The following is a 24354-nucleotide window of genomic DNA, read 5'->3' as shown; positions in this document are numbered from 1 at the left end:
CCTGAGGAAGTTTCAGAAGAACTTGCAGCAGATCAAGCTGAGCCAGACCAAAATGGTCCTGAAATGGACATTGATGATAAAACAGTCAGGGGAACAAGACCATTGACTGAGATTTATGAAAGGGCTCATGTAGCCATAGCTGAACCAAGCAACTTTGAAGAGGCTGAAGCTCAGCAAGGGTGGAAGCAGGTAATGGCTGAGGAGATCAGCATGATTGAGAAGAACCAGACCTAGAAATTGGTTGAAAGGCCAGTCAAAAAGAAGGTAATTGGGGTGAAATGGGTGTACAAAGCCAAGCAAAATGCTGATGGAACCTTGAACAAACTAAAAGCAAGGCTAGTTGTCAAGGGGTTCAGTCAAAAATATGGCCTGGACTATCTGGAGACCTTTGCACCAGTGGCCAGGCTTGACACCATCAGACTGCTGATTACCTTAGCAGCACAGCTCGAATGGAAGATCCATCAACTAGATGTGAAGTTAGCTTTTCTGAATGGCTTCTTAGATGAAGACATTTATGTTGATCAACCACAAGGGTTTGAGATAGTTGGCAAAGAGCACATGGTCTATAAACTGAAGAAGGCCCTATATGGCTTAAAACAGGCTCCAAGGGCCTGGTATTCCAGAATCGATGGCTACTTGACTAATTTGGGATTTTTCGAAGCAAGAGTGAACCAACACTGTATGTCAAGAAGGAAGGGGCACAAACACAGCTCATTGTGTCCCTATATGTTGATGACCTGCTGGTGACAGGAGGAGATCAAACAATGCTGGTCAATTTCAAGACCAAGATGCAGGAGGTGTTTGAAATGTCTGATCTAGGGGAGATGTCCTATTTTCTTGGAATGGAGGTGTCACAAACACAAAATGGGATATTCCTAAGTCAGAAAAGCTTTGCCACAAAGATTCTGACCAAGTTCTCCATGCAGAACAGCAAGGCAACTAAAACTCCTATTGCTGTTAGAGAGAAACTATCGAGCCAAGGTGAATTTGAGAGAGTTTGTGAAACTACCTACAGAAGTCTAGTTGGTTGTTTGCTATACTTAACTGCCACTAGGCCAGACATAATGTATGTTGTAGGATTGCTCTCAAGATTCTTGCATTGCTGCAATGAGAAGCATTTTCAGGCTGCAAAAAGAGTGCTCAGATATATCAAAGGCACTTTAAGCTATGGTTTGAAGTATAGCAAGGAAGAAAATCTGAAGCTGGTTGGCTATACTGATAGTGACTAGGCTGGCTCGATAGATGATATGAAAAGCACCTCAGGGTATACTTTTAACCTTGGTTCAGCCATGTTCTGCTGGAGCTCGAAGAAGCAAAGCCTGGTGGCTCAATCTACTGCTGAAGCAGAGTATGTGGCAGCAGCAAGTGCTGTCAACCAAGCCATTTGGCTAAGGAAAATCTTGGCCGATTTGAATGTACATCAAAGAGAAGCAACAGAGATCTTTTGTGACAACCAATCTACTGTTGCAATTGCTAAAAATCTAGTGTTCCATGGAAGAACAAAGCATTTCAGCATTAAATTGCATGTTGTTCGAGAAATGGAGCAAGCACAAGAGATGAAGCTAATTCATTGTAATTTAGAGGATCAACTTACTGACTGTAACACCCCTTAACCCCGAACCGTCATCGGAATAGGGTTACGAGGCATTACCGAAAGTATCAAACAGTTTACAACAAATCTGCCCAATCGCGCAGCAGTTACTAAATTACTTATAATTTTAGCTACGGAACTCAAAATTTAATTCCATAAATTTTCCTTGAAACTAGACTCGTATATCTTCCTACCATAAAAATTTCATAATTTTTGGTCCAGCCAATTAGTACAGTTTATTAGTTAAAGTAAGCCCTGTTTCACCAATTGACTGCCCTGACCTCTTGTCACTAAAAATAAAATTTCTCATTGTAGGATTGTCATATGAAGTTATTACTTATTTCTACAGAAAATATACTCAATAAGGATTCTATACATATAAACTACAACTCATAATTATTTTTGTACCATTTTTAGTGATTTTCTAAACTTAGAACAGGGGACTCCAAAAACAGTTCTGACCCTGTCTCACTAAAATTCACATATCTTAAAATATAAAATTCTTTTTGCTAAACCGTTATTTTTATATGAAAATAGACTTAACAAGATTTAATTTAATATATCATTCACCCTCTAATTCATTTTATACTATCCTAGGTGATTTTTCAAAGTTACGCCACTGTTGCTGCCTGAATTCTGTTTCTTTGCAAAGTTTACCCTTTCTTGATTTTCATACTTAACCATTTTAAAAGCCAAACATTATCACATAATCACACATCTTTCTTTAGCAATCTCATAGATACAACATTCAAAATGACTAATCCCTATACATCACTTAGGTTTATACATTACCTAGGTACATGCCACATTATCAACAGAAAGGTACATCACTAAAATGTCTCTGAGGTCGGGATTACTTTGGATCTTGGATCGAACACTAGTTTTTTACTAACTGCATACGGAAACAACCGTCATGAGTATGTGTATACTCAGTGGTATTACCATAATTCAAATTAATAACATTAATCGATAAATTATAAATATTTTATTTATGTCTACAATTATTCATTAATTATCTCATACATTAAATCAACTTGATAATTAATAACAATAAGCAATAATTCAAATCTTATATTTAATTGTATTCATACCTTATTTCACTATCTCAATTCCGTGGATTTTTCTTATAGTTCATTTCAATTCATATACAATTCATTTCATTTAATTTATATTCAATATCAATTTTATTGCAATTTTTACTCACTAATATCATATAACAAAATTTACTCTTTATCATATTATGAACTTTGGGTTCATATATTTAAATCTCATATCTCGATTTCCAATTCACATATCAATTCACAATTTCACTTTCTCATTTCTTTCCATATCCCAATCAGTCACACTTATTCAAATTTTCTCATTTCAATTATTTACCCCTATTAACAAGACTCGGACCTTGGCGGATACACGGATCCAACCAAACACACCAGAATGGCACCCAGTGCCTCATCGGATAGTTCGAAGCAATAGTTGACACCCAGTGTCTCATCGGCAAAGCCGAAGTAAGTTGGTACCCAGTACCTCATCGAATCTATCCGAAGTAACAGTATGACACCCAGTGTCTCATCGACTCAAGGTCGAAGTATCCCTGAACACTTCCAATCCTATGGCATGCCAACTATATCCGACTCAAATTTCGACTAGTTAATAGGGTTTCGAATCACATTTCAATTCAATCACTTTCTCATACTTTCAATTCAAATCATTCCAATTTAATCACCATTTGATTCAATACATTTTTCTATTTCAAATTCACTTCCCACTTTCAAATCAATGTACAGTTCAGTACCAATACATATTTCACAAATCATACTTCGATTCGAATCAAACCACTTTTCAGTCAATACTCAATTCACGTATTCACACTTATTCATAATTTAATTCACTTTTATTCAATTCATATTTTTAATTCATTCAATTAAATATCGATATTCTCCTTATTTTTATTTACTAAACATATTATTCAAAATTCAACAATTACTATCAATAAATTCAATATCAATACGTATATATATATATATATATATATATTTCATTCGATTCAATCATGATACTCACCTCAATTTTCTTATCATGTATATTAATTTAAATTTTAACGATTAATAATTAAATTCGAATTATGGTAATACTAACCGGAATTTCTCTCGAGTCACTTCTTGTCCACTTTCCCCTTTCCTTTCTCGGACAATGACTCGTGCACGACATTAGCTACGTAATTAAACAATTAAAAATCATTAATACACAATTTCATTAAAACATTTCCCGTATACCTAAACTTTACCCAAATTCTAATTTAATCCCTTATCAATACTAATTTTATTTTTCCATTCTAACTCTATATTCTCTCTTAATTCTTACTATAAACTCAGTTTAATTCTTCAATTTCCCCATAAATCCCTAATTTCGGGATCTTTCAATTTAATCCCTATCAGTTCAAAACTTATATTTTATTTTACAAATCAATCTTTTACTAACTTCTAACTTAAAATTCAATCATTTTAACCTCTAGTTCATCAATTAATTCAACATAACTCATGTCTAACAATCTACTAACTTTCAAAATATCAACATAAATCAAGTAGTATTTATCTCTAGGATTCCAAAAACTCAAAAATTATAAGAAAAAGACTTAATTTGACTTACCAATTGAGCTTGGAACCTTAAAACCTTAAATTTCCCTTTTTCTTTTTCTTTCTTTCTTTCTTTCTTTCCTTCCTTCTCTGCCCGTTTTGCTCTCTGTTTCTTTCTCTGTTTCGTCTTTTCTATTCTGTTTCTTTTCTTTCTTTTTCTATTCTTTCTTTTGTTTTATGTATATATATAATATAATATAATATAAAAACATAATCATTACTATAATATAATAATATTTTTTAACACATAAAAATCTCAGATTTTTATACTTATGCCGCCTCAACTTTGGAAAAAGGCATAATTGCCTATTTGGTCCTTTTAACTTTTCTTTAATCTATAATTAAACTTTTATCCCTATTGCAATTTAATCCTTTTTCATAATTAACTATCGAAACGTTAAAATTTCTTAACGAAACTTTAATATTATCCTATTGACACTCTGTAAATATTTATAAAAATATTTACGGCTCAGTTTATGATATCGAGGTCTCGATACCTCGTTTTTGACCCAATTTACCTAATAATTTCTTTTAAATCACAAAATTCACTGATTCAAAAATATTTCTAACTTTTTCATCGAATTTAGTGATCTCAAATCATTGTTCTGACACTACTGAAAATTGGGCTGTTACACTGACATTCTAACTAAAGGTCTTAATGTCATAAGGTTCGAGCATTTGAGAGGAAAATTAGGTGTTTGCACCATACTAACCAAGGAGGAGTGATGAAGTTGGTCAGTATGAAGCAAACACTCGACAGCAGGCAGGCCATGAAGACCAAGCCATGCAGGAGCTACTGATGCAAGCTTATTTTGCTCATTTTGTAATTTCTAGTCAATGAAATGTAATTTAGTTCATTTAGAACTATGTTAGGTAGATGATTGATGTAATTTGCTATCATATGAGCTGTTACTTCAGCTTTGCTTGTATGCACAAGTTAATTACTTCAAGTTTCAATGTTTAGTGGTGTTAGGTAACCATTAGGTGAATGTTTACTGTTTTTGACAAGCTTAGAGCTTGATTTATGTATTGGCATTTTGCCACTGTTAATTCTATGAATGAATCAAGTTTTTTTCATCAAATACTCTCCATTTTTCTAGCTTTTTCTTTTTTTTTCTTTTGCTCGAATTCATTTGTTTGCTCAGCAAGCATCGAGCCTTGTTGCACAAGACACTTGCCGAGTCTGTTATTTCTGTTAGTGCACCAACAATATACAACAATTAACCATGTGGAGATTATAAGCATAATATGTATCCAGTCGACCCCTACCACATGTAGATGTACGTAATTCAAAATTATGGTATATTGGGATTACAAGCATACTGGTCGCAATTTGGTAAACATTACATCCAAGATGTGAAAAATAGAATGTCAATAATGACAATGAATCATAAAAAGAGGAAGAAAATAAATACATACAAATTTTACATAGAAATATTTTCGGAAAAAAATCAAAATTCATTATGTTGAATTCAAATAATACAAGAGGAGAGATGAATTGTAACACCCCTAACCCGTATGCGTCATCGAATTAGGGTTAAGAGGCAATACTAATCAAAACAGAACTTAGAACAGACATTCAATATAGTTCAATAATTTTAACGGTTACATATAAATTGCTAGGTCTAATATTAAACATGCAAAATTTTAAACTTCTCTTTAAAATTACAATCCAGTTAAAGCATAAGAATATAAGCCATTTTCGTATGGCTATTAATTTCATATACAATATATCAAAGTACGACTTTCCAAAACATTTATCTAGCTTGTACATGCCATAATTAAAATTTATACATTTATCGTACTCGAGACCATTTTATTTATAGTCAAATATATGTACCTTTCAAATGCATTCAATTGAATATATATATTTATACCAAACAACATTACAACCAAATGAATATAACCGAGCATATATGTATGTTATACACATATCATATCCAACTGTATGTATACTCATAATAAACTTATAACCAAATACAAATCTAATACATGTGACCGAATGCATCCTTCTTCATCAAATAATTATAAATAGAGGTGTATACATTTCAAATGCATATGTAGATACTTATCAAATACATATACCGAATATTTATACGTATACATTTATCGACTGCATAAATCAAAAGCATGTATGTATATTTTACAAATGCATAGACCGAATATGTACATATTCATTAAAGATAACCAAAATCATATAACTGTACACTTAATCACATACTTTAAACAGATTCACTGGCACTTAGCCTGCTAGGCTTAAAGCCTGATTCAGTACACCGGCACTTAGCCTGCTAGACATATAGTCTGAAATGTTTCACCGGCATTAAGCCTGCTAGACGTAAAGTTTGATATTGTTTCACCAGCATTAAGCCTGCTAGACGTAAAGTCTGAAATTATTTCACCGGCATTAAGCCTGCTAGACATATAGTCTGAAATGTCTCACCGACATTAAGCCTGCTAGACGTAAAGTCTGATATTGTTTCACTGGCAATAAGCCTGCTAGGCGCTAAGCCTGAAATCTCAATTTCACATACACAAAATAATTCCTCGAAAAATTCTTAATAGCAAACACATGTTCGTTGTACTCCATGTTCAATCATAAAAGAGTTTACAAATCATACTTTCAATTCAATTCAAGTATTTATAAATTTATAAACATATATCTATAATCGAACCTCACATATGAAAATATAAGATTTTATATCTTTAATTCAATCCAAGAACCTATATACGAATATACATATAGATATATTCGAACTCTCATGTACGTATTTAACATTTATACCTTTAGCTAAAATCATAAACTAATACATGTATATACATTTATATTCGAATATATATGTATATATATATACACTGTAGAAGCCCAAATTTGCTAGGCCCATTGTCCAAATAAAATAAAATACAACAAACCCAAAATTCAATCCCAACTGCCCAAACCTTAAGCCCAAACCTAATAGCCAATAACAAACTTTCAGCAGCAGAAAACCCTAGGGTTCCCTAACCCTAGGGCGCCACCCTAGCGCCGCATGCCTCTGCCAAGGCTCCCTCACGCACTCCACCGCCACCGTCGCCAATCGCCAGCCTTCCATGCGCGTCTGACACCACCTGCAACACACAAAAGAAGAAGACAACAAACACAATCCAAATAGCAAACAAACAAAAAAATAGAAATTAAGAAGTCGTGTGGATCGGCTATAAAAGCCTAGAATATCGCCCTTGTATTTTTCTTCGATTTTTCTTTATAAAAGACGCATACCAGAGAATCAAAGGAGAAGAAAAGGTTGCCCATTCGTGTTCTTCGTTTTTTTCTCTGTCGATTTAGTTTTTTTCTTTTTACGAAATTGTTTTTATCTTTTTTTAAAAAAAAACTATTGATATAAAAAAATAAAAAGGGAGAAGAGGGGTTACCTGAGTCGACCGGTAGCCCCGCCATCGGTCTCTTCGCCGCTCTAGGATCCGAACGCGGGGGAGGGCTAAGGACCCTTTTTCTTTTTTTCTCCGATTTCTGGCTTCAGGGACTCGGCCTTTAAACGCGCTTCAAAGCGCTGGTCGAAGAGGCGTCTTCGCGCGACGCCGGCTGCCGAACACGGTGGCGCTACGGCGGCAAATGTGGCCGGTTTCTGGGATTGATGAGAGTGGGGGAGGGAGATTTCTGTTTTTTTTTAAATGAAAGAGGAGAAATGAAGTTTGTAAAAAAAATTGGTTTAAATAGCAACAAGGAAACGGCGTCATTTCAAGAGTGGCGACCCGCATGCGCGACCCAACCTACCAAGGGGATCCGCGCGTTTCATGAAATGGGCTATTTTCGCCCTTGGTCCTTCCTCATTGTTGACTGTTTTAATTTAGTCCTTTTGCTTGTTTGTTTGTTTTCTTTAATTTGGCCCCACGCACTTTCTTCATGTTTCAATTTAGTCAGCGCGCGATTGCTGTGCCTCAGGACTTGGGCATATTGCCCGATAAGTCCTTCGCACTTTGCGCGTGCTTCATTCCATCCCACGAACCTCTTATTTGCAAATTTGGCCCCAAATTTTGGCCAGATTTCAATCTGATCCTCGACCTTTTAAACCTCAAGTTTTTTTATTTTTTTATTTTTTTTCTTTTTTTATTTCATATATATATATATATATTTAAAAGTCAGTTTTATTTAATACTTGATTTAATATTATTTATTTGTTTATTTGTTCATATTTTATTTATTATTTTATTTGAATATATTGGTTTGTGTATTTTACTCTTGTTATTAATATTACCCTATCATTTCATTATTTATTTATTTTGTTATTTTTAAATACTTTCAAAGTTCTACTATTATTATTGTTGTGATTATTATCGTTAATATTATTATTTACTGATTCTTATTTTTAAAAAATTAAACTTCAGATTTTATTATATACATATACATACATTTTAACATGCATACACACATAATTTTTCAAATTTATATACATGTATGAATATACCTACTTCAATATATATCATCTATACTTTATACTTTACATATGTGTACATTTTTTATTTTTATAAATTCGTACACGTTTATATTTTACATTCTCATATATAATTTATATATAACTCTTAAATTTTTACATATATGCATACATTTTGTAAAATATATCTATATGTAAATATTTTATATAAACATGTACTTATTTTCACATTTTTATAATTTGTATACATCTCCATACATACCTATATCTTATAATTTATATATTTATTATATTTTGTACTTTTAAATATGTATAATAAAACATACATGTTTTTATTTTATTTTATTTTCTTTTACTCGATGTTTATTTATTAATTTGCCTATATGTTCATTATTATTTTAAAAGGACATTTTAATCCTATTTGCTTATTCATTTGTTATTATGCGATTGATCCAACTCTTATTTATTTATTTCATTGTTAATGTTTGTTCGTATTATTTATCCTTAACTTGTTGCATTCATTATTGTTTCGTCACACATGTTAACACCATACGTCAAAAGAAAATTTTTTAAATAAGGCAATATTTCGCGTTTGGAAAATCGAGAAAACGTGCCCTAACGTGCTGGGTTTCGATTTTTCGTTTGACCAAATGGCCAAATATCCTTTTAAACTTTCAAAATAATGAAGGCAATATTCCGTATTTGGAAATTCGGGAAAGTCGTGCCCTAACTTACTGGGTTTCGATTTTTCTCGCATTGAATCTAAATAATCGAATATCCTTTTAAAATTGAAACAAATGAGGTTTAAAGAAAATAAAAGGCAAGCTTATTCTCAAAATACGAGGTGTCGTGTCCTAACTTACTGGATGTGACATCTTGCTAATTCAAGATAAGAAGGCCTTTTTCATTTTAATTTATTCGAGTAATTTTAAAATAATACAATATAAAGAGGGATCGTATTTTTAAATTCTTTTCGAGTTTCTGAATTTTTGACACCAAGACATTAAGTAATCAACTAGGTACCAATTTTGGGCGTATCGAGGGTGCTAATCCTTCCTCGTACGTAACCGACTCCCGAACCCGTTTTTCTGAATTTTGTGGACCAAAATCGTTGTTTTAATAAAATCAAATCGTTTATTGAAAACAACCACTTTTTAAGGTGATCCGATCACACCTCATCAAAAAATATTGGTGGCGACTCCCATTTTCGTTTTCATTTTCAAAATCCAAGTCGACCCCGTTTTGTCAAAAAAATGGTGTCAACATACGTTAGACATTCTTGTCTTTATCTAAGTTCATAATTTATTCATGTATATATACACATATATAATTTCTTAACTAAATTTAATACAAGAAATTTACATGTATATATACACGCTTAATCGAAAATAACATATATATTTAATTTCATACCTAAGTTCAATATAAAAACATATATATGTATATTCATACATATTCAAAACTCCACATGCATACTTAACATTCATACCTTAAAATATATTCAAGATTTATTCAAGTATTTTCATATACAATCGAACCCACATAGACATACTTATTCAAAATTACCTACACAATTACAATATACTTACCTTTAATTAAACCAAGAATATATACATGTATATACATATATGTATTCGAACCTTGTGTATACATATATAACCCTCACACAATCAACTAAATTCAAGAACATATACATACAGATACATATATAAATATTCAACATTATATATATATATCTATATACCATTCCTACTTTAACTTAATTCAAAGATTTATATAAGTATATACCTATATATTCGAACATTGTATATACATATATACCATTTATACTTCAATTTTTTTTTGAATCAAATTACTTTTATTTATAGCTCAACAAAAATACATACATACATACATACATACATACATACATACATACATACATACATACATACATACATACATACATACATACATACATACATACATACATACTGATTTGATAACATTAAATAGCTAATAGACTTACCTCGGACAGTGTAAAATCGAAACCGGACGATTAGTCGACGACTTTAACTTTTTCCCGATCTAACTCCGATTTCTTTGGTTCTTGATCTTTAATTAAGCAAGGATATGGCCAAACTTTAGAAAGCCATAGTTGAGCTTCTTTTTGCTTAACATTCGGCTTGGAGAAGATGATAAAATCATCTTTTCTTAAGTTATTTTAACTAATATATATTTTAATTACTTAATGACTAATTTAACCTTAGTTTAATTAATTATAAAACATATAACTTAAGGGCAATTTAGACCATTGCAGCCCACTAACTATTAAATGGCCTAATTTTCATTTATAACCCTTATTTTTAAAAGACAACAACAATTGGGTGCTTTTAAATTTAACCCTTAAATTTTTATTTTACGCGATTAAGCCCTTTTTATCAAATTGTGCACTCAAACGATCAAATTTTTATACAAAATTTTTACACATAGTCATTCACATACTGCAAATATCAAAAATAATTTTAAAATATTTTTTGACTTGGATTTGTGGTCCCGAAACCACTTTGTCCAATTAGGGTCAAGATCGGGTTGTTACATGAATACATCTATTTATAGGTTTAAAAGCTTTATTCTAATTAAAGTCTAATAGAAGTAATGTAGTAAAGTTAAAACATCTAATTCTAATCAAATATCAAATAGAGGAACTACACTTCTATACGGATTCCACTTGTGCAACTTGTATCTGCCCCCGCACCCCTGGTTGCGACCCTAGTCCAATATTTTTACTTACTGGGGATCTACAATGAGCTATGTCTTTGCCCTCATAAATCTCCCTATCTTGCCACTTATATTTTATTTTAACAAGAATTTGGGTCATATAACTCTAACATAAGAGTACAAGTTGAGATATTTTTCAAATACTGACCGTAAAAGGCCCATCAGATCGGTTCAGTCTATTGAATATATTCAACGTATAATTATCTCAAACAGAAAATGGTAGGAAACTAGGTAAGAATCTAACGGATACTATGTTTAAATTAAGAAAAATCGCCTCAGTGCCATCGCTATGCCTAAAGTAAGTCAAGCAACGAGACAACTCTTTTAAGTCTTTTGAGGACAACGGGTTCAAATGGGAGTTGTGGATGTGATTTACATTGGTTGGAAAATTGGAGCTTTGAATCAATGGTTATATATCTACATGAGGCCCAGCACAAAAGACCCATCAACGTTTAATTGTTTCAATTTTGCTGTCAAATTTGGCTGCTTCACCCACAGTTCTATCAATATTATGGCTTTCCTTCTTGTTTCCACCAACGCAATGATCGAACCTGTTGCGTCTTAAAAGAGTAGTTGTATTGAGAGAAAGAAATCTGAGCAAGAGGATAAAAGGATAAAAAGAGAGGATAAGAATCTACTTTTCCTCCTTAGTACAATGACTCATCAAGCTTTTAAAAAGTAAAGGTACAATAATTTACATGACTCAGAAAATAAGACAAATGATTCAGCATCCTTTAATCAGTATCATAATTCGTGCTGATGTTAGAGGTAAGGTTTAACTCTTCTACTTTTCTTTTCTTTTCCTCTCGTGCCCTATAACATTTCAGCTCCAGCTGTTCAATTCTTTGCTCCAAATCAAGTATATTTCTACCATATTTGATTAAGTTTATTTATCAAGTAATTCAGTTCTCACATTCGATTTCAAATTCAATTATCTATGTTTGTGATTTGATTGGAATTCTTAAAAATAATAATAATAGTTAAGGAAATTCAAGTGTTGCTCAAGTCCAACATTAAGATTTTTCTTTATTCCAGTTCGCTAAACAGATAGAACCACTCCAACTTAAACTTAATTTATGATTGAATTGAATTTGAGTTCACTCAAACTTGATTAATAAAAATGATTGAGTTGAGTTTGAATTTGGGTTTCAGTTTGAGTTTGAGTTCGAGTTTGGTTTCTTATTTTATTCAAATTTTTTTCACGGTTGATTGGGAATGAGATATGTGGAATGTCATATTTGACTATGATTGCTCAATGATTACCCCTTTGCCACATGCTTTCAAACCTAATGAGATATGTGGAATGAGATATTTATGTACTCTTAATTTATTTTCAATTTACTTGTGTAAAATGATTTCCCATGCAACATTTTATTAATTGAAATATTCTACTTGACAAATTTATTCAGAGTGTGACATAATTGTCACTAATTTGCATATTAAGAACATGACATATTTATCACAAAGAATATAGTTTACAATTATATTGATACACTATTAATATTTATCAATTTCCACAAAGTTAATGTTTGCAAATAAGGAACTTAAGAAATTTGTTCATTTAAATTTTAAAATATTCACTAATTAATTTTCATAATTGATGTTTTAATTATTTGGTAATAGTGTTTTATTTCAATAATTTCACCAAATAAAACTAAAGTATTATAAACAAATAAATATTTAACAATAAAATGTGCCATGATCTTATTTGTCATTTTACACATATCAGCTTTCAGCTATATTTTACCAAACACTTTTAAATAAATCGCTAATAGAATTAGTTGGTCAAATCAGCCACAACAATCAGCAATCAATTATCAGTCAATTACCAGTCAGGACTATTATATATTGATATGGAAACGGAAAGTATTACTTTAAATTAAATCTTTTTTATAATTTTTTTTAGTATACCAACATAATAACACAAAAAAAAAGTCCATATATATATATATATATATATATATATATATATATATATTCCTAGGAAATTAAATATATATTCAAGATTACAAAACTATGGTAAAAAACGCAATATATTAAAACTAACATATGACTAGGAAGCAGACCCCAACGAGCAGGGAGAGAAAAATGGAGAGCATTTTATACCTTAGTCCTTCAATCGAAGTCTGCGTTGCAATTTGACCGTCTCCAATGCCATTGTCAATCTGATCCAATCTCCCAGTTTATTCACCAACTGAAAGTATTTATGTCTCCAAGACCTGCTAATCAATAAGGAACCGAAAACTCCCCAAAATCCAACAAGAAATCCAGCTATCGTTCCAGTAACGAACCACAAAGGCTCAAATAATTCTTCATCACTTTCAGCGATAATTTCAGTACCACCATTGTTAGGTAGTTTTGGTGACTCATCTCCAAGACATTTGTTCAACGGGTCTCCGCACAATCTCGAATTCCCTGCAAAACAAGTAGCATTGAAACTTTGCAATTGAGTGCTTAAGGGAATTTTTCCAGACAGATTGTTGTTTGATAAGTCCAAAACACTGAGAAAGGATATATCAGACATGCTCTCCGGAATTACACCAGACAGATTGTTTGTTGACAAATCGAGTGATTCCAATGCCTTCAATTGACCAATCTCTTTAATTATGCTTCCTTTCAACATATTTCTTGATAGATTCAAAGTAATTAACCCATGTAGACTTGCTATTTCTCGAGGGATTTCCCCACTTAATTTGTTGCACGACAAGTCAATGGCTCTCAATAATCCAAGGGTTTTCCCATATTCTTGTTCCACACCTTTCCATATAACTAATAGATGACCATTCAAGGTACGAGCAAAGAAAGCAGTAGTACTGTCCTCTATGTCATAGACATCATTATAATAATACGAGAACTCGATCGTTGCTGCTGAGCTCCCAAGGTGAGCCATGGTAGTCAAATTGTTGAGGCACGATGGAATGGTTCCTGATATATTGTTGAGAGAAAGATCCAATACTTGAAGAAACTGTTGGTGACATAGACTTGAAGGTATGTCACCGTGAAACTTATTTGATCGTAAACGTAGAACAATCAAGTTCTCAAGTCTTTCTCCTATCCATGGTGGAATGATTCCAGTTAATTTATTTTCCCCCAGATCCAAAAGTTTCAATTTAGTACAACTTTTCAAGGATTGAGGGATTTCACCATGCAAACTCGTGTTCCTTAAACGCAATGATTGCAGAGTCTCTACTGAGCCCAATGAAGTAGGGATTACCCCTGACAAATTATTGTTCTCCAAATTGATTATGGTTAATCTCCGACTTTTGATCCAACAATCTGGAATGCCTCCCGACAACAAATTGTTAGAGAGGTCAAGATAAGACAAACCACTATCCTTATTTGTGCATAAAAATGACAACGATCCATTGAACATGTTGTTGGATAGATCTAACGTTGTCGACTTAGACAAAAATTGAGGTATGGGACCATGAAAAAGATTTGAACTCAAATCTATCAAAGAGATACGATCAAATTTTAAAGGCAGGTTTGGAACTCTCCCGCTGATTTGGTTGAAGGAAAGGTCCAAAAACATTAGCCTCGAAGGCAGATTCCAAAACCAGTATGGGATGTTGTCTGAAATGTTGGAATGAGAGATATCTAGATGGTAGAAATTTGTTTGATTTCTAAGCCAACTAGGAAATTGGGGTCCAAGCTTGCAGGAACTCATTTCAATAAAATCAAGTTGAAACGGAGGTGTCCAATTAGAGCTAAGATTGAAAGACAAAGCATTAAAGGATATCGAAAGATACCGTAATTTGGTAAGATTAAATAGGTGGGCTTCGGAAATGACATCATGCAAAGAGTTGTCGGAAACATCCAAGAGCACCAGTTGAGACAATTTGCCGATGTTGACAGGAAGGAGACCCTCGAATCGGTTTCCTCTAAGATATAATTCTCTCAAAGATGACAATCTTAAAAGATCAGGCAATGGCCCAGTGAATCCATTTTCATCTAAATTCAAAACATTGAGCTTTGAAAAGTCTCCAAAGTTGTCTTCGAAATGCCCGCTCAATTGGTTAGATCCAACATCTAATTCTCTCAAAGATGAAAATGGTACGAAGCTGGGCAAGGATCCATTGAAATGGTTAAAATCCAACTTCAAAACCTCCAGAGAATCATTGGCACATCCACTCAAGTTCTTCACAGCAAAGGTGAGAGGTCCACTGAGCTTGTTATCCCTTAAGTTTAATTCTTTTAAATGGCAGAGATTCCCCAATGACTTTGGTATTCCACCTTCGAGACTATTAAGCTCGAAATTAATTCGCTCCAGAGCTGGCATGTTGTCAAAAGAATCCGGAATCAAACTCGATAATTGATTATGATGGAGATCGAGTTCAACCAAGTTTCGACTTATATTCAGCAACAGAGGAAAAGTCGAAGGATGCAAACTAGAAGACCAAATCAGGTGAAGAACAGATAAAGAGTTTGAGGAATTAAAATGGACAAGAGATGAAGGATCAACCTCCGCAAAGTCACAATATCCAAAGTGTATAACTGAGAGGGAAGGATGAGATTGAATAACCTGTAGCCAGTTTGTAGCTTTTGTAAAATTGGTGCAACTGATTTTCAGCAATTGCAAAGAAGAAAGATGGGAAAGCCATTCAAGGTTGTCGGATATCAAAGATTGATTAATATCATCGGTACTGAGATCAAGATAAACTAGCCTGGAAAGGTTCCCAAGCTGGAGAGGAATGAAGCCCGTAAGAGGATTTGATGAGAGATTGAGGTATGTGAGGTCAGAAAGTGAACCAATGAAGTCTGGGATCTGGTAGAAGCAATTTAAAGAGAGGTCCAAGTGACTCAAGTGCTTTAACTCAAGCAAGGAAGTGCCAATCACACCTGAAATTGCCGTCCAACTGCCACCAAAGATACCGTAAGTGATTCTGGGACGGAGGTCCAGCATGACAACATGGCCGGTCGTGTTGTCGCAGCCGACACCTTTCCATTTGCAACACTCTTCTTCTTTGCTTGTCCATGAAACTAGGAGGTTTAGGCTATTGTCGTAACCAATAAGACCTTTCTTGAAATCAAGGAGAGCTCGTCTCTCTGCTGCAATGCACCTCACACTCTGATTTTTTACACTGATGCCAAAACTAGCAGTAATCAGTGCAAACAGAAGCGCAAGCCATAGGTGAAAATGAAAATGAAGTCCTCTTCCTCTCATGAAGATGGAAAATAATGGCTCTGAAAAGATGGTTCCAAAGAAAATGTATAGCTAATAAGTACTCCGTTTATCCGCATAGCTTCTTAAATAAAAATAAATTTGCCCCACTCATCACGGCCGTTGCTATCCCAAACCAAGTCAAGAAAATAGCCATGTCGGTAAGTTTGAGGAGAAGGGGCCGCCCCCCTAGGCCTAGAATCCACACGTTTGAAACAGGAATTGCAGATATAAATTCCTGGAATGTGTCCACTGTCCTCCAAAAAATTACCCAACGACTATTAATAATCAACATTCTGACTTTCCTTCTTGTTTCCTGGAAATTACTAAGGAATAAGGAGAGCGAACGAGCTATTGTTCCTCAAACGCAATGATCCAACCTGCTTTATCTTTAAAAAATGTTTATACTTGAATAATCTACTTTGAAATTATGGTATATAGGCTAAATTTAATGAATATGCCGAACATGGAGAAAAATTATGGAAATGAGCCACTTTCTGCCTCAGGATATTTAGAGAAAAAGTTGATTTTGGAGACAGAAATTAAAAATGCATTAACTTTTTCGGGATAGTTTGATTTTTGAGTCCTGGGTTTGATTTCTCTTCTACTTATGTTTGTATTTTTTATTTCATATTAGTTTAAGCTTTTTTTACTTTTAATTATTATTTTTAACACGTGAGTTGCTTTGGTTAGATGGTTAAATAATGGTGATTTTATTTTTAAGTCCTAGGTTTGATTCCTCTTCTAGGCATATTTGTATTTTTTTGTTTTATGTTGTTTCAAGTTTTTTAATTAATAAATATTTTTATTTTTAATTAATAACTCTTGTATTTATAAAATCAAATAATAAATATGTAGTTATATAATAAATATATATTTACATATATCATTATGTTAAAATATTTGAAATTAATATTTATATATAATATAAACATCAACTAAATTTTTGATATATTTTTCTTTATATATAATATTTATCCTCTCCTATATATTGTGGATATGGTGATTTCTAATATTATAAAATGAAATAATTATTTCAAATATAATTATTTTTATACGTAAAATATTTCAAATATCATTGTTTTTTCATCTATAAGGTATGAGATTTCAAATATTTTATATGTGAAATATTTTAATTAATTATTTCAAATATAATTATATTTATATGTGAAATATTTCAAATACACATATAAAAATATATAATAATAAAATTTACTACACTCGTGATATGGATTGAAAAATAAATATTACAAATATAAAATTATATTTATTAAAAATAATGACATTTGCAATAACTATTTGGTTTTATAAATAAAAGAGTTATTAATTAAAAATGAATTAAAATAAAAACTTGACAATATATTTATTAATTAAAAACATTTTTAACATAGAAGTTATGAATTAAAATAAAAAACTTGAAAAACAATATATTTTTAATTAAAAATTAATTAAAATAAAAAAAAGCTTGAAATAGCATGAAATAAATACAAATATGCTTAGAAGAGGAACCAAACCTAGGTCTCAATGAAATCGCTATTATTTAATCATCTAACTAGAGGAGTTAATATGTTAAAAACATTATTTAAAAAAAGAGTTTGAAATAATATGAAATAAAAAAAAATATAAATATGAGTAGGAGAGGTATTGAATCCGAGACTCAAAGACAAAACCACTAATATTTAATCAAAAAAGTTAATGTGTAAAAAAAGTCAAAAAACATGTGTTGTAGAACGTGTTTTCAGCATACAACGCGTCCAGACTTTCTTTCTCCAAAATCGGTTTATTTTTCTAAATATCCCAAAAAAATGTCCTATTTCCTTCTTCTTCTTCTTTTTTTATGTTCAGCATATTCATCAATTTTAGCCGAGGGATTACATGCATAATTTAGCAAGGAAATGGAATTTGAGCCGGCTCTCAACTTGAAATTATTGCCCCTTGTGTCATAAGATAATCATACATCAACTTGATCGTTGCTTCTGAGCTCTCAAGGTGAGCCATGGTGATCAAATTATTGAGGCATGATGGAATGGTTTTTGATATATTGTTGAGAGAGATACAATACATGAAGGAATTGTTGGTGACATATGTCACCATGAAACTTATTTAATCGAAGACGTGGAACAATCAACTTCTTAAAACTTTCTCTTATTCATGTGAGGGATGATTCTATTTAATTTATTTTTCTTCGGAGTTAAAAGTGTCAATTGAGTACAATTTTTTGGGATTGAGGGGTTTTATCGTGTAAACTTATACTAATTGAACTTGTTATATTTATGAACTTTATAATTAGTCATGTGAAAGGATGTAAAATAAAATATGCACAAAAGCAATAATGCATGCACCAACTATATTCTGTGCCGAATCTAGAGGGGGGTTGGCGTGGGCCTCGACCCCCCCTAAAATTTAAAATTATTATTTAAGTCTTTAAATTTTTTAAAAAATTTTAAATTAATAAAGGTAAAATTGTACTTTGGCACTCTTAAAATTATAAAAATTTGATTTAATCTTTTAAAAATTATAAAGATATAGACTATAAAAAATAAAAATTTCATTCAGCCCTTCTAAAAGATTGTTCTGGCTTCGCCCTTGACTATATATATTTTAATTTTGTTGATTTGATTCCCACTTTCTTTTTATTTTTAGAACATAATTCTCACTTTCTTTATTTGATGTAAATTCACAATATAAATTCTATGATAAGTTTAGAACTATTATCTGTCCATTACAGCATGTTATTATAGAGAGGAGTGACTTGACCTTTATAGTTCAAAACTCAACGAATTCCCTTATATGCTCTTTTTGCTGAAAAGGGTTAAATCACTATTTGAGACTTGAAGTTAACAACTATTCTCACATTGGGTCTAATTTTTTTTTAAATTAGTCCTTAAACTTTGCAATTAATCCTATATTGAGACTTGAACTTTTTGTTCAAGTTAGCCCCTAAACTTGTTAATTATTCCCATATTGAGGCTTAAACTTTTTTTGTTCAAGTTAGCCCCTGAACTAGTTAATTATTCCCATATTGAGGCTTGAACTTTAGAGTTTTCAAGAAAATATCAAGGATCAACTTGAGAAAAAAACTTAAACCCTAATCTGAGGATAATTGTCAAGTTTAAACCCAAAAAGTGATTTAACTCAACTAAAAATGGTAATGTTGTATGATTTAAGCGTCATTGACATGAGCAAGTGCATTGATCTTGCATTTTGCTCTGTTCAATTATTATTTTTTAGCCAAATATGAATTTATTTACTCATCCGATAAGGAGTTTCAAGGTTGAGAAACAGAGTTCCTTTTACATTATTCGTCAACAAATAAAAGCAGTGTAAAATCAAGACTAAGCACAAGAAATCCGGATTGTGATGCATTCATTACACCAAAATAATATTAGTCCAGTACTTGTTCATCATCCAAATTCCAGTTTTCAATAGGTTCTCATCTTAGTTTCTTTTTTGTAAAGTTATCTACATATGGAAATTCGGAACACAGGTAATGTTTTTCCACAGCATTAACAGGCCTACTCGTTGTCGCCATCACCGTCGGGATCGAAATCTCTAATCTTCACATCAGCATCTTCGCCATATTGAATGCAGTTGTCAATTTGAGCCAATACATATTGTATGCTGTAAAAGTAGAACATTTCACCATTATCAATGATAAAAACAAAAAGAACATAATTTGTCAAGCATAAGCACTCCCAAGAACACGGTGTTCTTTACGAAATCATTTCTAAGACAAGAAGCTTACAAAAAATATAGTTCTCGAAAGCAATGTCACCATCCTATTGTTTTAATCTTTTCATTTAAAACTTAAATTATTATGCTAAGTTACTATGTTACTCATACTAAGGTATGTGAGTGTCAGATAATGGCATGTGTTTGACACGGGTATGTATATAGGGAAAGAATATACCTGCTTTCCTTCCTCAAGTCGAGGGGAATAAAGCTCACCATGCTATATTCATCCACCTAACATACAACAAAACAATGATGTGACAAGTTTTAACATGATATATAACAAACCCAAGCAAACAATTTTAAGACTTTGTATGAATCCTATGAAAATGTGAAGAATTACATGCAAAAGAGTGCAAATGAAACCTTGCAACAAATAAAACAATGTTTGATGTATTCACTTAACTGGAACTAAATAATGCAACTTTATTGGCAACCACCAATAGAAAAAGCCACATTAATGGTATGATCATATAATAATTGAAACGAGCTTGTAAGCATTCCAAGAGACTCCAAATAGCCAACCAAAGTTATCTTACCAGTTCAATCAAAGATTTGTTTAGCTTTTTAAACCGAGGAGCCATCCGTTCATTCAACTCTGACAGTAAATGATGAGGCTCTGGATCCAAGTAGCTATGAATAACAAAGACATTGATTAAGAAAAGAAAATGAAATATATGAAAGGAAAAAAAAATGGACTGCAGGCTGGAGAAGAGTGGCGTAAAAGAAACCAATACTAACTTTTCGACATCCCTCTTGTTTGTTACAAGGTCCATCTTGGAGAGGATATTAATATGTGGTACTTCAAGCTGGACCATTGCAGAAAGTGATGCCATGCATCCACTTACGTACTTAGTAACATCTGTGATAAACTGGTGCAAATTCAAATAGTTAGAGATGGTAAATTCCATAACCAATTATAGAGACATGCCAACTAAATTTGAATAGCAGACAGGCATGCTGAAAGATGCAGAGCTGAGACAAACCTGGGAATCAAGCAAGTATACAGCACACACATTAAAGTTCTTGCGCTTCAAGTGCTCTACAAAGTTACGGAGCACTGGTACATGTGAAAAGAGTTCTATTTGGCCTATAAAATGACTGAAGGTTAGCAAAATTTATTCCCATTTCTAGTACACTTCAACAAATTATATCACAGCAGAAAGCCTAATTCAGTAACGTAAGACCCCCAGTGTAAACCGTTGCCAAGGTAAAAGCTAAAGAAGTTGAAAATACTTTTCCAGCTTTTGCTGACAAGATACTAACATACGCATCCAAGCAAAAGAGATACCTGGACAATCAAATACCAGATAGTCGTCATCCAAGTAATTGTCCAATTCTTCATTCAGCCAATCATCAAGATTATCTTCAAGATGTCTGGTTGGAGATTAAGGTTTACATTTTCGCTCCCAAAATCTAACAAAGAAAGGAATAAAATGCAGATCTTCATATGATAGAATACAAAGCTAAGGACATTGGCAAGATGAATAAAAATGAAAATCCCACTGATAAAGCAAGACAAGAATAAAAGGAAAGGATACTCCATGCAGTATATAAGGCCACCATTTGGACCCAAGCCAAGCTCCTCCATCACATCATCCAAACTAATGAGTTCTCGTATATCTACAAACCAACAAAACTCCATTGCAACAAAACCAGAGGGGAAAAAAAAGAAAGAAAAGAAGTTAAAAGCAGTGAGAATCATTCAAGCAGAAGGTTGATTACCCATGGCTACAGGATAGTCGAAATTTTCTGCAGCAGGATCTAGGTTCACAATATGTATTGACCGTCCAAGGGTTTCGCAATGCTGGTACAGGCTAGAGCAGTAGGTTGACTGATTCCAAAAACACAAAGTCACTTTAGCATAAATAAGCAATGCCAATAAAAACCAACTGGCTAAGCAGACCAAAGACTGCACAGACTAAACCAGGAAAACCCAAGGTAGATAATCCTCATTCCAAACCCTTGAATGGAATAGTTGATAGACTAACTCACCTTGCCACTGCCTGCAGGACCAATAACCAATTGTGCATAACCCATGATAGCTTTTCCCACTTATCAACCTTCTTCACTAACTCAGAACGAACACAAGGAATTGACTATCCGGAACGATGCAAGAATCGCGACAGTAATATATGCAGTACACCACACACCAACAGCAAACAACAAAATCAAGAAATCAGAATGGCCCATAAGCAGTGGTGATAGAGAAACACAACATCACATAACCTGAATTATCAATACCAAAGAGAAAACTGGAATCACATTCTGATTACATTACCCAAATATGTAAGAAGAAAGAAACCCCATCATAAGATTTAAATATTAATAAAAATGTAAATTAAACAATAAAAAAAAACATGAATTTTGGATAGAGTTGACCGCTACAAATTCAGCAATTGGCATAATAACAAATGAAACCAGCTTCATCCAGTTCATTATATGTAGAAAATTTGTGTACTAACACAAAACCCAAAAAAACCCATAAAAGAAAGTGCAGAATATAATCATATTAAAACCAAATAAGAGAAAAATTATTGACTAACTGATTTTCCTCTCATAATAATCTTTTAATCATTGAAGAACAGCTACATAATTGAAAAAAGCAAGACGTGCAAATAGTTCCCCAAAATGAATCGTAGAAAAAGGGAATATATATTATTAAGGTTAAAAACCAGAAGATTACCTGAAATCGTGAATGCTAATTTTCTACAATGGACACTGAAAGAAAGGAGAAGACTTTGAAGACCAGGCTTGGGACACAGGCACTCAGGTTTTAGCCTTTTAGGGCTTTGCATTCGATTGTTTAGAAGCTAAACGACAACGTTTTTGGTGAAAATGACCAAAACTTTTTTTTATTAAAAAGGTTAATAGACTAAATAAGCCCTTGAAATTTATCAATTTATTTAAATAAACCCTTATATTTTTATACATCCAAATAAGCTTTAAACTTTAATTGGTATTCACTCAAATAACCTCTTCACCTTTAACTTGTGTTTCTTATTTTCTCTTTATACCTTTGGATATAATTGTGTAAAAATTTATATTATTTTTATGTTGAAATCATGTATTATAGATGTTTTACTTCACTCATAGACCTTTTCATAAATAATTAAGTCATCGATTCTTAAGGCAAGAAATTTGGTAGAGATAATATATGATTATAAATCTCAACATAACTTTTAAAAAATCCAGAAATAAAATTTCAATTAAAGACTATATTATGGAGGTTTTTATGTTATGAGTCGGGTTGTATTTTGTCTTTTCTATATAAAAAATAAGTAAATTAGTTCATGTACATTAGATTAAAGAGTAAATTGGTCCTCTTATTAAAAATTTCATCCACTTCTATTGTTAAAAATTGTTCCTTATATGTTAGAATAAGGCACACGTGGCATGACACATGTAACTGTTTGGTTATTTTGTCAAACATGTCAGTTTTTAACGATAGGAATGGATGAAATTTTTAACAGATAAGATCAGTTTACTCTGTAATCTAATGTATGAGAATTAATTTACTCATTTTTTTAGTAAAAGGGATAAATACCACTTGACTCCTAATATAACGACCTTCATGATACTTTTACTGATTGTCTTCTATATTATTTATAGCAATGACTCATTTTTTTTCTCTTCAATCAAATTATATAATTAATTTTGTTATAGAGTAAAAGCTCAAAATTTAATCAAATCAATGTAATCAAAGTAGCAATTGCTGAAATGGTGGTGTGTTATAGTTCAAGTATTGTCCTGGAGTGTCTATACGGTATAAGTAAGAAGTTCGAGCTTTATCATAAATAAACTTTTCAATCATTATAAGACATCTCGTTTTATAAACACACTGCCTATATAAAAACTTGGACCTTTAATAGAATCAAAAGACAAAATTTCAAAACTAAACAGAGCACAGACATTTCGAAAACATACTACCTAACAAACAACATTTTACAAAAGTGTCCGAGAAAAATGATATTACCTCCAAATCCGCACCCTATTTTTTATCAGACGTTATTATATTCTTCATTCTTCTCTCTCTCCTGTTTTGTG

At 32.3% G+C, this 24354-nt stretch overlaps 2 protein-coding genes and 1 long non-coding RNA gene across 4 annotated transcripts; all 3 read right to left on the bottom strand.

Annotated features, from left to right (window-relative positions):
- Window positions 1-3720: 3720 nt before the first annotated feature.
- LOC128042349 (uncharacterized) lies at window positions 3721-4386 on the bottom strand. Its single transcript, XR_008197622.1, has 2 exons — window positions 4238-4386; window positions 3721-3802 (listed from the first exon to the last, which is right to left on the bottom strand). It is a non-coding gene; the product is annotated as an uncharacterized LOC128042349 (long non-coding RNA).
- Window positions 4387-11533: 7147 nt separating this feature from the next.
- Window positions 11534-16923, bottom strand: LOC105790401 (receptor-like protein EIX2). Its single transcript, XM_052633172.1, has 2 exons — window positions 13521-16923; window positions 11534-12007 (listed from the first exon to the last, which is right to left on the bottom strand). The coding sequence occupies exon 1, from the start codon at window positions 16576-16578 to the stop codon at window positions 13522-13524; it is 3057 nt and encodes a 1018-aa protein (XP_052489132.1). The 5' UTR covers window positions 16579-16923; the 3' UTR covers window positions 11534-12007; window position 13521.
- Window positions 16924-19911: 2988 nt separating this feature from the next.
- LOC105790429 (GPN-loop GTPase 3) lies at window positions 19912-23130 on the bottom strand. Of its 2 annotated transcripts, none has more exons than XM_012618021.2 (10): window positions 22994-23130; window positions 22303-22536; window positions 22033-22141; window positions 21849-21930; window positions 21599-21684; window positions 21294-21397; window positions 21049-21179; window positions 20847-20940; window positions 20486-20541; window positions 19912-20196 (listed from the first exon to the last, which is right to left on the bottom strand). In XM_012618021.2, the coding sequence occupies exons 2-10, from the start codon at window positions 22345-22347 to the stop codon at window positions 20091-20093; spliced, it is 813 nt and encodes a 270-aa protein (XP_012473475.1). In that variant the 5' UTR covers window positions 22348-22536; window positions 22994-23130; the 3' UTR covers window positions 19912-20090. The 2 variants fall into 2 exon arrangements, with proteins under 2 accessions (XP_012473475.1, XP_012473483.1); XM_012618029.2 differs by having other exon boundaries at window positions 22303-22406; window positions 22994-23108.
- Window positions 23131-24354: the final 1224 nt, after the last annotated feature.

This window comes from Gossypium raimondii, chromosome 7 (genome assembly GCF_025698545.1).
Source record: "Gossypium raimondii isolate GPD5lz chromosome 7, ASM2569854v1, whole genome shotgun sequence".
Taxonomy (NCBI): Eukaryota; Viridiplantae; Streptophyta; class Magnoliopsida; order Malvales; family Malvaceae; genus Gossypium; species Gossypium raimondii.
Note: the sequence above shows the minus strand (reverse complement) of the source record. Positions and strands in the feature narration are given on the sequence as shown.